The sequence below is a fragment of the Agelaius phoeniceus genome, chromosome 16 (genome assembly GCF_051311805.1).
Source record: "Agelaius phoeniceus isolate bAgePho1 chromosome 16, bAgePho1.hap1, whole genome shotgun sequence".
Taxonomy (NCBI): Eukaryota; Metazoa; Chordata; class Aves; order Passeriformes; family Icteridae; genus Agelaius; species Agelaius phoeniceus.
The window spans coordinates 9,147,510-9,158,634 of NC_135280.1; the positions used below are offsets into that span (position 1 = coordinate 9,147,510).

Genomic DNA, 11,125 nt, shown 5'->3' on the forward strand with positions numbered 1-11,125 from the left:
AAGTCTCTCCTAAGCTTTACTGGTGCTCATGGAAGTGTCAGTGAATAAAGAGGCTTTTATATTTACACAAGACCATGTCTAATCCAAACTAAGACATCTTGCCCTGGAAACATCTTTTTACTGATTTGTTGTTCCAATACTGCTATTTAACAAATGCTCTTTCTGGCCTGCTCCTCTCCCTGTGCTGGCCATTGGCAGAACTGCAGTCCATGAATTCCCTCATGGAAATGTATTTGAAGCTATTTCATTGGAAGAATTTCAAATAAAAGTCTTCTTTGGTTTTCTAAATGTGGCACCAGAGCATAAGCTCTGTTTCACAGTCCAATCATAGAATTAGTCCACATCTGCAAAGGAATTTAGAATTTGTCTCACATTTCATTGTGGGTTGGCAATGAGTACTTTGGAGCTGGATTCTTCTTTTTGAGGGCTCCAATCTAGTTAAAGCCTTTTTTGATGGCTCCTTTTGGAGCAATTAAACACATACTGCAGGCTTCAAAAATGGCATAAAGTTAATTGGTTTTCTTTTAGATAGCAAAAGAAATACTTGAATTGCTACACCAAAATGCCAATTTGTAATTTTGTGTCCATCTTCTCAGCTCTCAAACACCTCACATGCCCAGCTCATTATTTTTAAAAATAGTCATGTGTGTCTCTCACTTCTATATGTATACACAACCTTTATTCTCCTTGATTGTGTATCTCTAAAAAGAAAGACTGAAAGGTCTTTTTTTGCAAGTGCAGTCACCTTTTTTCAAGTGTCTCTAACTGGAGGCTCAGAGTTCTCAGCTGTGTCATCTATTGCTTAGTTACCCTGTATTGTTTAGGTCTCAGAGATGTGTAAGGTGGGTTCTTGTTGGATCTTTGCTCACAATGCCTCTCTTTGAATGCACAGGCAGTGCAGCTCCTCCTTAGACAGAATTTCTTCTGTGGTTTTGTTACCCTGAGACTCCAGACTGAAAAATAGGAGTGGGAGAGTAGTTTAGGTAAGTAGTTTTTCTGTCAAAACTGTTGTGTGTGTGGGTTTCTTGCTATGAAAGCTCAAAAGAAACAAAGATGGGGATTTAGGCGTGCACATTGTGAAGAACCTGTGTGTAGTTTATAAACCTGTGACAGTTAAAATGTTGTAAATAGCAGAGGGATTGCTTAATGTGGAAAGAATGTGCTGAGCAAAGAACGCACATCCAAGGAAGGGAAGAGTGAGATCACTTAAATGATGTAAACAGTGACTGAGCTGGGGCTAGGAAGGTTAGAGACAGGAGGGAATCTATTTTGGAAAAAGAGATTGTGGTTTCAGAGATGTGAAAGCCAGGTGTAGGGTTGGTGGGAGGAGGCATCATACTGAAGCAGCTGAAAAGAGATCTTGTGAAGCACAATCCAGACCTCTGTTTTTCTGTTTTTATGCTTTCTTTTAGATCAGCAATATTTTGATTAGAAAATTAACCTTTTGCTTCCTTAGAAGCAGCATGGCCAGCAGGACCAGCACAGTCACAGTCACTGCTGAGGCCACACCTCGAGTGCTGTGTCCAGCTCTGGGCCCCTCAGGACAAGAACTGGACATGGAGGTGCTGGGTCATGTCCAGAGGAAGGAACAGAGCTGGGGAAGGGGCTGGAGCACAGATGATGAAGAGTGGCTGGGTATTAACACACTGTTTATTCCCAGCCTTTCTGACTGCAGGGTCTCCCTGACACGGAGGAGCTGCTGGATGCTGTAATAACTCCAGGCCAGATCTCCTGCTTTATAAATATGGCAAGAGTTTTGGAACACTTAAGTTTTACATGGACAGTTTTCCATGCTGTCTGTCTCAAGGGAGGGGGAAATAGAGAACTGGTTCCATGTGGGATTTTCATGTACTTTCTTTTCACCTTCCTAATTCTCTGGAATTCCAGTTGAGGGAGCATGTTGTCCATTAGAGATCCCTTAAGATTTTAGTTTCAGTAATGACTAAAGCAGAATGGCATTATTGTTATGAAGGAAGAATAACAGCATCATGGGATTTTTAAAGCTGCTCTTCTATGGCTAGTTAACATGTTAACATTGTTGCAGAAAATAATTACTTCATTATGGAATTGTGAGAATGAAATAGTGAGCTTGTTTCTAAATAGGCTTAATTACTCTAGAAGTATTCTGTGCCAGTATTCTTATTCCAGAGACAGCAATTTGCATGGGGAATTATTCTGGAGTAGTGGTGGCAGAATCAATTACAATTTCCCTCCTGTCTTGAGAGAGAGCACACATTGACACTGTGATGCTGTACATGAGAATTTGAAAAAAGTGAATGTGTGTTATTCAAACCTCTGAACAGCTACAGAATTTGGCTAAAATTACCAGAACAAAGTTTTATGTTAGACTTTAGTGTATGCCAAACACTTCACATAATTCATAATTGTTCCTGCACATTTACTTTTTTGTAACTCCAATACTCCTGTTGGCATTATGTCACTGAGGATTTTCAGTTTATTTTGTCCACCTGCAAAATCACTAAAATAGTAGCATGTAAGAGATTATTTTTGCAACACAAAATGTGTTCACATTAAGAAATAAATTATATTTACATTCTGTAAAAGCTATTATACCAACACAAAAATGTCACTGGCATTCTTACAAGCATTGGCTTAATCCAAACTTGCTTGCACAATTCCTTTTCTATGCATTGTCCTTAGTGGTTACATAACTATTCTGGCACATGTGGGATGTCAGAAAAATGAAAAGGTATCTTCTTTGCCCCAAGGGTTTGCAGTCTATTAGGACTGCTTTCCTGGGCTGTGCACTTCCTCTGTTCCATGAGCTGGTTCCTAGCTAAGTCAGCTTTGAACACAGTGGGGGATACAGAAGCTGTCTGTGATTTAATTGACTGTGTTTATACTATTGTTATTTTAATCACTATTTTAAAGGAACATTTTCTCTTCTGTTATTTTGCTCTTTAATCCATTTTGGAAATACTCAATGTAGCACCAGCAACATCACTCTTTTCAAAGCTGTGGTCTAATTAAAATGTGCTGAACCAAACAGGCAAAATCCACATTGTTCTTGTTTTTGCTCTGTGTGCAAATGACATTAAACAATATTTTGTCTAAGAGCAGCATTGTTCTGTGCAGCTTGTAAAAGTTAATGAACATGATGAACCCTTTAATAGCTCCATTCTTTTATTTACCAGCAGTGTGTACCCCATTCCTAGAACAGCTTATCTCCTCCCAGCCATACAGTCAAAGCATGCACTTCACAAAGATGGATTTCTGAAAAGAACCATTTCAGAAAGTTTTAACACTGTTTTAGGAGATGACTGTCTGTTATACTGCTGTTCCTTGAAGTGCAATAACTTTTGAGAAGAAAATGTGGTGTTTTTTGGTATGTACATTGGTCTTACAGATTTTTAGAATTGTTGAGGTGAGGTGATTTATAAGAGACTTTTTTTGGGGGGGATTTATTCTGTAAATAGCTTTAGAGAATTGGAGAGGATCAGAGCAAGCCTGTAGTATAAGATTTGACAGTGTAGGTCAGTTGCCTTAGTGAGTGGGAAAAAAAGAGCTGTGCCAGCACAAAGCCATCAATGTAGAAGCAACTATACAACCAGAAGAATTCCTTTGTCAGCCTAGCTAATGTTGTTTGTGAAGGGAATGTTATAGTCCTAGCAGAAAACCCTCTTTCTCTTGGTAAGTGCTATGTAATTGTGCCAGCAGAATTTCTGAAGTACAGTCAGGCAAAAAAGTTGGCACAAGCTTCAACAGAGAAACCCTGAAGCAGTGCCAGAACAAAACTTTGTTGTTTAAGTTATGTGTGGTAAACAGATCTCAAGTTATTGTTCTGTGACAGATGAATTTCAATCTTTAATCATTGACAGGATGATATTACTTACTTTGATTTTCCATCCAGAGTTCTCATTTTATTATTTTGGCTTAGACACAATAGCTTTTCTCAAATTAAACAGTGAAAGATAAAATTTTTCTTGACCTATTTCTCTAATGTAATATCAATTTAACATGTCACAAATGAGAACTGACAAGGATTTCTGGAACTCTTGAGTTTCTCCAGATGTTTAACAAAACTAACAGTCAAGTTTGGGTTCATGGCAGGAAATGCTCTGTTCAGTGCTTGGTGTGCCCATTTTCTGCCAGAGCAACATGGAACTAGAGGTGTTCTGCTCCCTTGGGAGAAGGCTGTAGGTCTGAAACATTTGTATGTGTCTGTGTACAGCTGCAATGTGAATTTGTGCATGTCTGTGTACAGCTCCAATGTGAATTTGTGTGTGTGTCTGTGTACAACTCCAATGTGAATTTGTGTGTGTTTGTGTACAGCTCCAAAGTGAATTTGTGCATGTCTGTACAGCTCCAATGTGAATTTGTGTGTGTGTCTGTGTACAACTGCAATGTGAATTTGTGTGTGTCTGTGTACAGCTCCAATGTGAATTTGTGTGTGTCTGTGTACAGCTCCAAGGTGAATTTGTGTGTCTGTGTACAGCTCCAATGTGAATTTGTGCGTGTCTGTGTACAGCTCCAATATGAATTTGTGTGTGTGTACAGCTCCAATATGAATTTGTGTGTGTCTGTGTACAACTGCAATGTGAATTTGTGCATGTCTGTGTACAGCTCCAATATGAATTTGTGTGTGTCTGTGTACAACTGCAATGTGAATTTGTGCATGTCTGTACAGCTCCAATGTGAATTTGTGTGTGTCTGTGTACAGCTCCAAGGTGAATTTGTGTGTGTCTGTGTACAGCTCCAATGTGAATTTGTGCATGTCTGTACAGCTCCAATGTGAATTTGTGTGTGTGTCTGTGTACAACTGCAATGTGAATTTGTGTGTGTCTGTGTACAGTTCCAAAGTGAATTTGTGTGTGTCTGTGTACAGCTCCAATGTGAATTTGTGTGTGTTTGTGTACAGCTCCAAAGTGAATTTGTGTGTGTTTGTGTACAGCTCCAATGTGATTTTGTGTGTGTGTGTCTGTGTACAGCTCCAAAGTGAATTTGTGTGTGTCTGTGTACAGCTCCAATGTGAATTTGTGTGTGTCTGTGTACAACTCCAAAGTGAATTTGTGTGTGTCTGTGTACAGCTCCAAAGTGAATTTGTGTGTGTCTGTGTACAGCTCCAAAGCTCCTGCTCTGCTGGGCTCCCTTCACCTGTACTCTCCTCACCAGTAAAAATGATTTGATTTCTTGAAATCCTGTTCAGCAATTTGATACTCTACTAGAACTGTCAGTACTCAAACCATTCTTCTAAATAACGATCAGAAATTATCATTTATACTGGTCTTTAGAAATTGTCCCCAGATGTCACTCCTGAGTCAGACAGAACAAACATTTTAGAAACAAATCTGAGAATTGGTTTTCATTTTCTCTTTTTTCTTCCTGTTGTTTCTGCAGTTGATACTTCTCTTCTTGCATTTTTTCCCATTGCTCTCTGTAAGGATGCCAACCTCATCAGGCCAACTTAACTTGTCTGAATCATTCTTAGAGGATATTGTGGGGAGTTTTTGAATTTCAGTTACAGTAATGTAACTGCAGAAATACTTCCCTGGCAATACTTTGTGATTTATGGTTAAATGATTATTGTAGTTGATAAATCCTTTCTTATTTTGTCCAACTCTGCAAATTTCTGCCATCCTTTTGAAGCAAAGTCATATTAAAAGAAGAGAGCATTTATTAGCATCAATGTGTAATTGTTTGGGAAGCCAGTGCAAGCTCTGTAAATCCTATAACTGAACAAGAGCTGAAATGTAACTTTACTGGTAAGTGAGGCATATATTTGTTATTCCCTAAAGGTAAATATCACTGTGGGAGAACCATCATTCCATACCATCATCTCATTTTTTTGTGTGTTTGCATAGTCTACATATAACAAATTGGTGTTCTGCTCAGAGGATTTAATGTGTATTATTCAAGGCAATGGAACAAATCTTAACATAACATAACTACAGTTTCTAAGTAACAATATTCTTAATGTCACTTAATGAATTTATTCTTAATGCTTCTGGTTTTTGTTTCATTTGTTGGCTGAATCCAATATTTTACTTTATAAACAGCTTCTCCATTCAGGTATAAAGCATCTCATATTAAAGCACACTTCTCCCAAAAAAGTGCTTTAAGCGTTGTTTGTTTGGGGTTTTATTTTTTAATATTAGCCCCTTGCTATCAAAATTACTCAAAACTGAAGGTTGCACAAAAACCCTGTTCAGCTAGAAAATGTCTTTCTTACTCCTGGACATAGATTTGGAAATAATGTGTGCTTTAGATGTGTAGTGGGATCTGTCAGTGGGATCTATTGCTTATCAAGATCGATTGATTACATGCTTGCTTTCATGCCCTTGAGGAGAGGAACTTCTGAATGTTAGGATGTGCAGAAAACAAAGGCAGCAGGCCATGACAACCATAATTCCTCATAGTTTTTTGAACCATTTGTTGCCTGTGTTTTTTCATTGCATGCATCACTGGCACTGTGTACAGCTAAGGGAAAAAGGCTGGGACCTGAATGGTGGCTGCTTAGAGGAATGACACAGTAGAGACCCTTTACTGTCATTGCTGCCCAGTTTCCAATGTGTGAAAAATGTATTGCTTAATTAGCAAGGATTTGTGGTTTGGGGCACATCTGTCAAAAAAATTAGTTTATCCTTAAAGGCTGCAAGCTTTGGGAAATAGTGGTGTCCAACTGTAGATGGAGAAGTATTGCTGTAAGAGACAGCATCATTCTCCAGAGCTCTGATGAAATGAGCTGTACTGTGCCTTTCACTTGGGGGGAAGTTTCCTAGAGTTTGACTGAAAACATGAGACTACTTTGTAATTACTTTGTGTCTTACAAGAAATATGTTTGAACTCTAACCAGCCATATAGGAAAACTTTCTGGCCAACTGTGAGAGAAAGCATTTCTGCCACACTATCTTAATATTCTATATATACAATCTCAAATAATTAGGCATAAATTAATTTCTACTGTACTTAGAGTTTTCAAATTAAGACATTGGTGCATTAGTTCACCAAATGTGGATTTCTCTGGTGGACTTAGTTGCATGTTGCCAGTAGGTGATCAGCTGTTTATATATATTTTTTTTTCTATGTTTGTTTCTGGTCTTTTTTCCAGGGCCTAGGATGTAAAACTCCATGAACTGACTGGATTAATGAATTAAAGCTGTTTGCATGTGGTGAGGTGAGCCCTCCAGCCCTTCCTCACGTTTCAGAGTACACAGAGTGAAGAGCAGGACTATGCCTTTCACTAACACCAAGACATTTAATCATCTTATCTGTATATAATCTAACCACATCTTTGGTGGCCTCCAGACACAGGCACATTTTGTTATTTCTTTCCTTGCTTTTAGATCAACATTTCTCTTGCAAAGTCCCTTTACAGTTTTTATGAATAGTACCAATATCAAATTGAGTAGGTATCAGTTGTAGGATACATCACAGCAACACGTGGAGCAGGAGTGCATAACAAAGTCAACAAAGACAAATGTAAGGGGTTGCACCCCTGAAACAGCAACCCAGGAGTGCAGCAAAGGCTGGGATCTTTCACAGAAGTCAGTGGATGAAAGCTTAAAGAATTGGATCAGCTTGTCTGTCCTGAAATTCACTTACTGTACCTCAGGGTACCATGAAGTGGTATCATGAACATCATGAAGTGCTTTCAGGAGTATCTTGAGATCACTGTTGAGAATGTGCTTGTCCTCTCCATGGCTGAAAAGGCTAAAGAGCATCTTAAAAGCAAAACCTAAAATTACTCTGTGCATAAATGGTGCTCATCAGAACCAAGGATGATATTGCAGCCATAACTGAGGTTTCTTCCTCCAGAGTGTGATTATGGAGGAAGGGGAGAACCAGTTTTATGACTTCAGCACCAGCACTGACTTCATAGAGAAAGTTTTAGCATAACCCCCAGTCTCTACCCTTATTTTCTTCTGTCACACCTAAATCAGATTTCATCAATTCCTCTTTATCCACTAATCTTGAAGAGGGGGAAAAGCCTGTGGTAGAAAGCCTTGAGCTGTGCACCTGGCCCACAGAAACAAGTGCAGAAGCCACAATAAGCATTTCCATCTGCTAGAGACTAGAACACAGATCTGTTAGACTGCTCCACTAAAAACAGTTTGTGTATTCCCACATGGTGCATTTTGTGGGAAAATAAGTCTCATATTAACGTGGTTTGAAATGATAACTCCTTATACAATGTTTTCCTTTTATATATTTGTAGTCAAAAAAGAAATTAGCTTAAATATGATAAAGAGAGCCTGTAATTCTGATCTGTTTGTGGCAGTGATACTGGATAGAGGCAGTTATTGCTACTTGCTAGAAATTAAGTAATTTCTAACACTGCTAATTGCTAGAAATTAGTTAACTTTGTATTTAAAATAATTTCTATTAGAATAAAACATCAAGATACAAGTTAGCTTTGTAAACTACTTTCATTGTGACAGTCTGTAGTCAAAGCTTTTTATTTTTTCTGTGAGAAGACCAAATACATATTCAGAAATGTTACATTCACTGTGTATACCTCTGCCTGGCTGGGAAGAAGACATCCTATAAAACTTACTTTTCCATGCTGGGTACTCCAGTTTTAGCCCAATGACAGTTCTGTATTATGGAAAAATAAGTGAAAAATGCAGATAATGTTTTGAATCAAAATTGTAAAATATTAATGTAGCACTTCTTCATGATTAGAATGTATTCTTATTAATTTTTTCATAGAAATATGGTTATAAGCAAAAAAAATAGCTAAAACCCCCAAAATGAACTAGGTAAAAATGCCAACCAAGCCCTAATAGGTGATAAATGAGGCTAATTCAGAATTGAGAAGCAGTCACCACGAAAAAAATGCCCAGTTTTAGAGACAAGAACAATTATTATGAACTCCTGCTTGGAGATCTTTCTTCTCTACAGTTTGTAGTCCTTAGCACCTGCTCTAGAAACATCTTCTATAAATAACCATTTTCTGTTTCAGACAAAATTTACATTGAAAACTATCTTGGTGCAGCTGCTCAGTTTTTCTAAGATTGTGAATTGTCAGGAAAGGAACAGTAATTCCTTGGGGTCTTCAGAGTTAAATCCTTTTTTCTGTAACATGATCCCATGTAGTGGAGCTATGATGGAAGTCCATTATTACTGCTAGCTGTTCTTAGAGTTGCTCAAACTGAGAACTGAGGAGCCTTCTGTAGATGATCCTCACTCTTTTACTATTTCTGTGGCTTTGTAGTTCCATAATTACTGCTCCTGATGGCACAGTGCCCCAAAAATGAATACTTTGATAATTTGCTGCTCTCTTGTACTCCTTGTCACCTGCGGTGCTCCAGTGCACCACCGCCCTCCTGTGAAAACTCCTGTGAGAAGAGTAAGTACAATTCTGCCATTATCTGTGCCTGTGCTGGCCATCTTCATCTTGGATTGTGTACTCAGCTTTGATGGGTTGGACATGTTTACTGTATATGATTATTGTTTATGATTAATGTCATGCATCTCTTTTGTTTCACAAGGTACCGATTCAAGTGAAATCCTTTGGATTTGTTTGGGCATAGGGTTGATTTTAATATTCACTCTGTTTACCTTAATGGTCTTGTTTAAATGGAAGCACCTAAAGCAACAAAAAGAAAAACTGGAAAACACAGGTGAATAAATTCTTCATCAAATAATTTTAGATCATTGTACATTTTAACATGTAAAAACATTGTACATATTCCAGATTCTCATGACTGTCTTTGTTGGATTGTTTGGTCTTTGTTGGATTGTTTGGTATTCCTCAAATATTCTCCATGAAATTATCATAGTTATTAGGGAATAAATATCCAGATGTTGAATTGCAAAAGCAGCAATTTCTCTTTGTTGGTTCTGGGTCCCATGAGGATTGTGTTGTTGTATATTCATACCTGGCTTACTTGCTGCTCTTTGAGAAATAATTTATGAAAACTTAAAAGCAAAAAACTTCATAAGGGTTTCACCCTCACTGAATGCAAAAGGAATTGTTCCCAGGCAGAGGATACACATTCTATATTAGCTTTTCATTTTATAAGACTTTAAATAATTTTATTTAATATTGTAGTCTCTGAGAAGCATATGTGGTATATTTTGTGAAGGTGAAAAAAGGTTTTTTCCATTTTACAAATACTATATTTGTGAGTTTTCAGACACTAAATAATAACTGATTAGAAAACATGTTGAATTACTTCAATGCTTATTCTGAAGTAGAAGGTTGTATTGTCATAGAATAAAAGATTATCATATGTAGCTACATCTTAAAATTTTTACTATACCTTAAAATTTTCACTGAGGTTAGAACATAGTTGGACCATAATGAAATTTGGATCTTTAACAGCTCTTTGTTCAGTATAGCATGATGTATGTACTAAATTAACTTCTGTATATTTACAGACTCCTCTGTGGAGCTGAACAATATTCTCAAGGCTAATACTGAAAGCAGAGTGAACACAGAAGAAATTAGACACACACTTCCAAGTGAAACATTAATGTATTCAGTGGAAGAATGCACTTGCAGTGACTGTGGCTTGGTGAAACCTCAGACTGGCTGTGAAACTTCATTTCCATTACCAGCTACTGAAGAACGAGCTACTGTTCTAGTTACCACCAAATCTTTTGATTATTGCAACTATGTTCTGGGTGTTGGGTGACTGGGAGGGAAGTGTTTTTGTACTGAGTAATAATAAATGAGTTATTCCAGTATAGCTGTAAACCTTAATACTTGCAGTCAGTGGAGAAGGTAGTACATCATCCTTGGAGATCTCCCATTGTGCTTGCATTAACATTGTCATTATTTCTAATTATAGTACTTCGTTAGTCAAGTATTTCTACATTATTCTCAGGCACTCAACTCACTAGTTATTGGAATTTTTAATTTCAGAAAGTCCTTACATAGGACAGCTTTTTCTGCCTTTAGAGATTATACCTACTTACAGCAGATATATACAAAATAAACAAGTTTGCAAATATGTATGTTCATGTTAGACTCAGATCTTGTGCCAAAAATTACTTGATGGTACACAAGGACTGTCCCAAGAGGCAGAAACGAAGACCAACTGTACATCCCCAGTCTTGAGTAATTTCAGCACTTGAAATAGGAATGTTCTAAAGATGGATACCCTGTAGAGAATGGAGGCCCCTGGGTTCAGAAGATGTCACTGGGTCACCCTAAGGG

At 37.7% G+C, this 11,125-nt stretch overlaps 1 protein-coding gene across 1 annotated transcript; it reads left to right on the forward strand.

Moving 5' to 3' along the window:
• Nucleotides 1-9,021: 9,021 nt before the first annotated feature.
• TNFRSF17 (TNF receptor superfamily member 17) lies at nucleotides 9,022-10,917 on the forward strand. Its single transcript, XM_077186747.1, has 3 exons — nucleotides 9,022-9,310; nucleotides 9,453-9,584; nucleotides 10,345-10,917. The coding sequence occupies exons 1-3, from the start codon at nucleotides 9,196-9,198 to the stop codon at nucleotides 10,599-10,601; spliced, it is 504 nt and encodes a 167-aa protein (XP_077042862.1). The 5' UTR covers nucleotides 9,022-9,195; the 3' UTR covers nucleotides 10,602-10,917.
• Nucleotides 10,918-11,125: the final 208 nt, after the last annotated feature.

Coding starts and splice junctions, on each gene's coding strand:
- TNFRSF17 (XM_077186747.1), top strand. CDS start 9,196: ATGGCACAGTGCCCCAAAAATGAATACTTTGATAATTTGCTGCTCTCT. Junction 9,311..9,452: donor TGAAAACTCCTGTGAGAAGA/GTAAGTACAATT, acceptor TTGTTTCACAAG/GTACCGATTCAAGTGAAATC. Junction 9,585..10,344: donor AGAAAAACTGGAAAACACAG/GTGAATAAATTC, acceptor GTATATTTACAG/ACTCCTCTGTGGAGCTGAAC.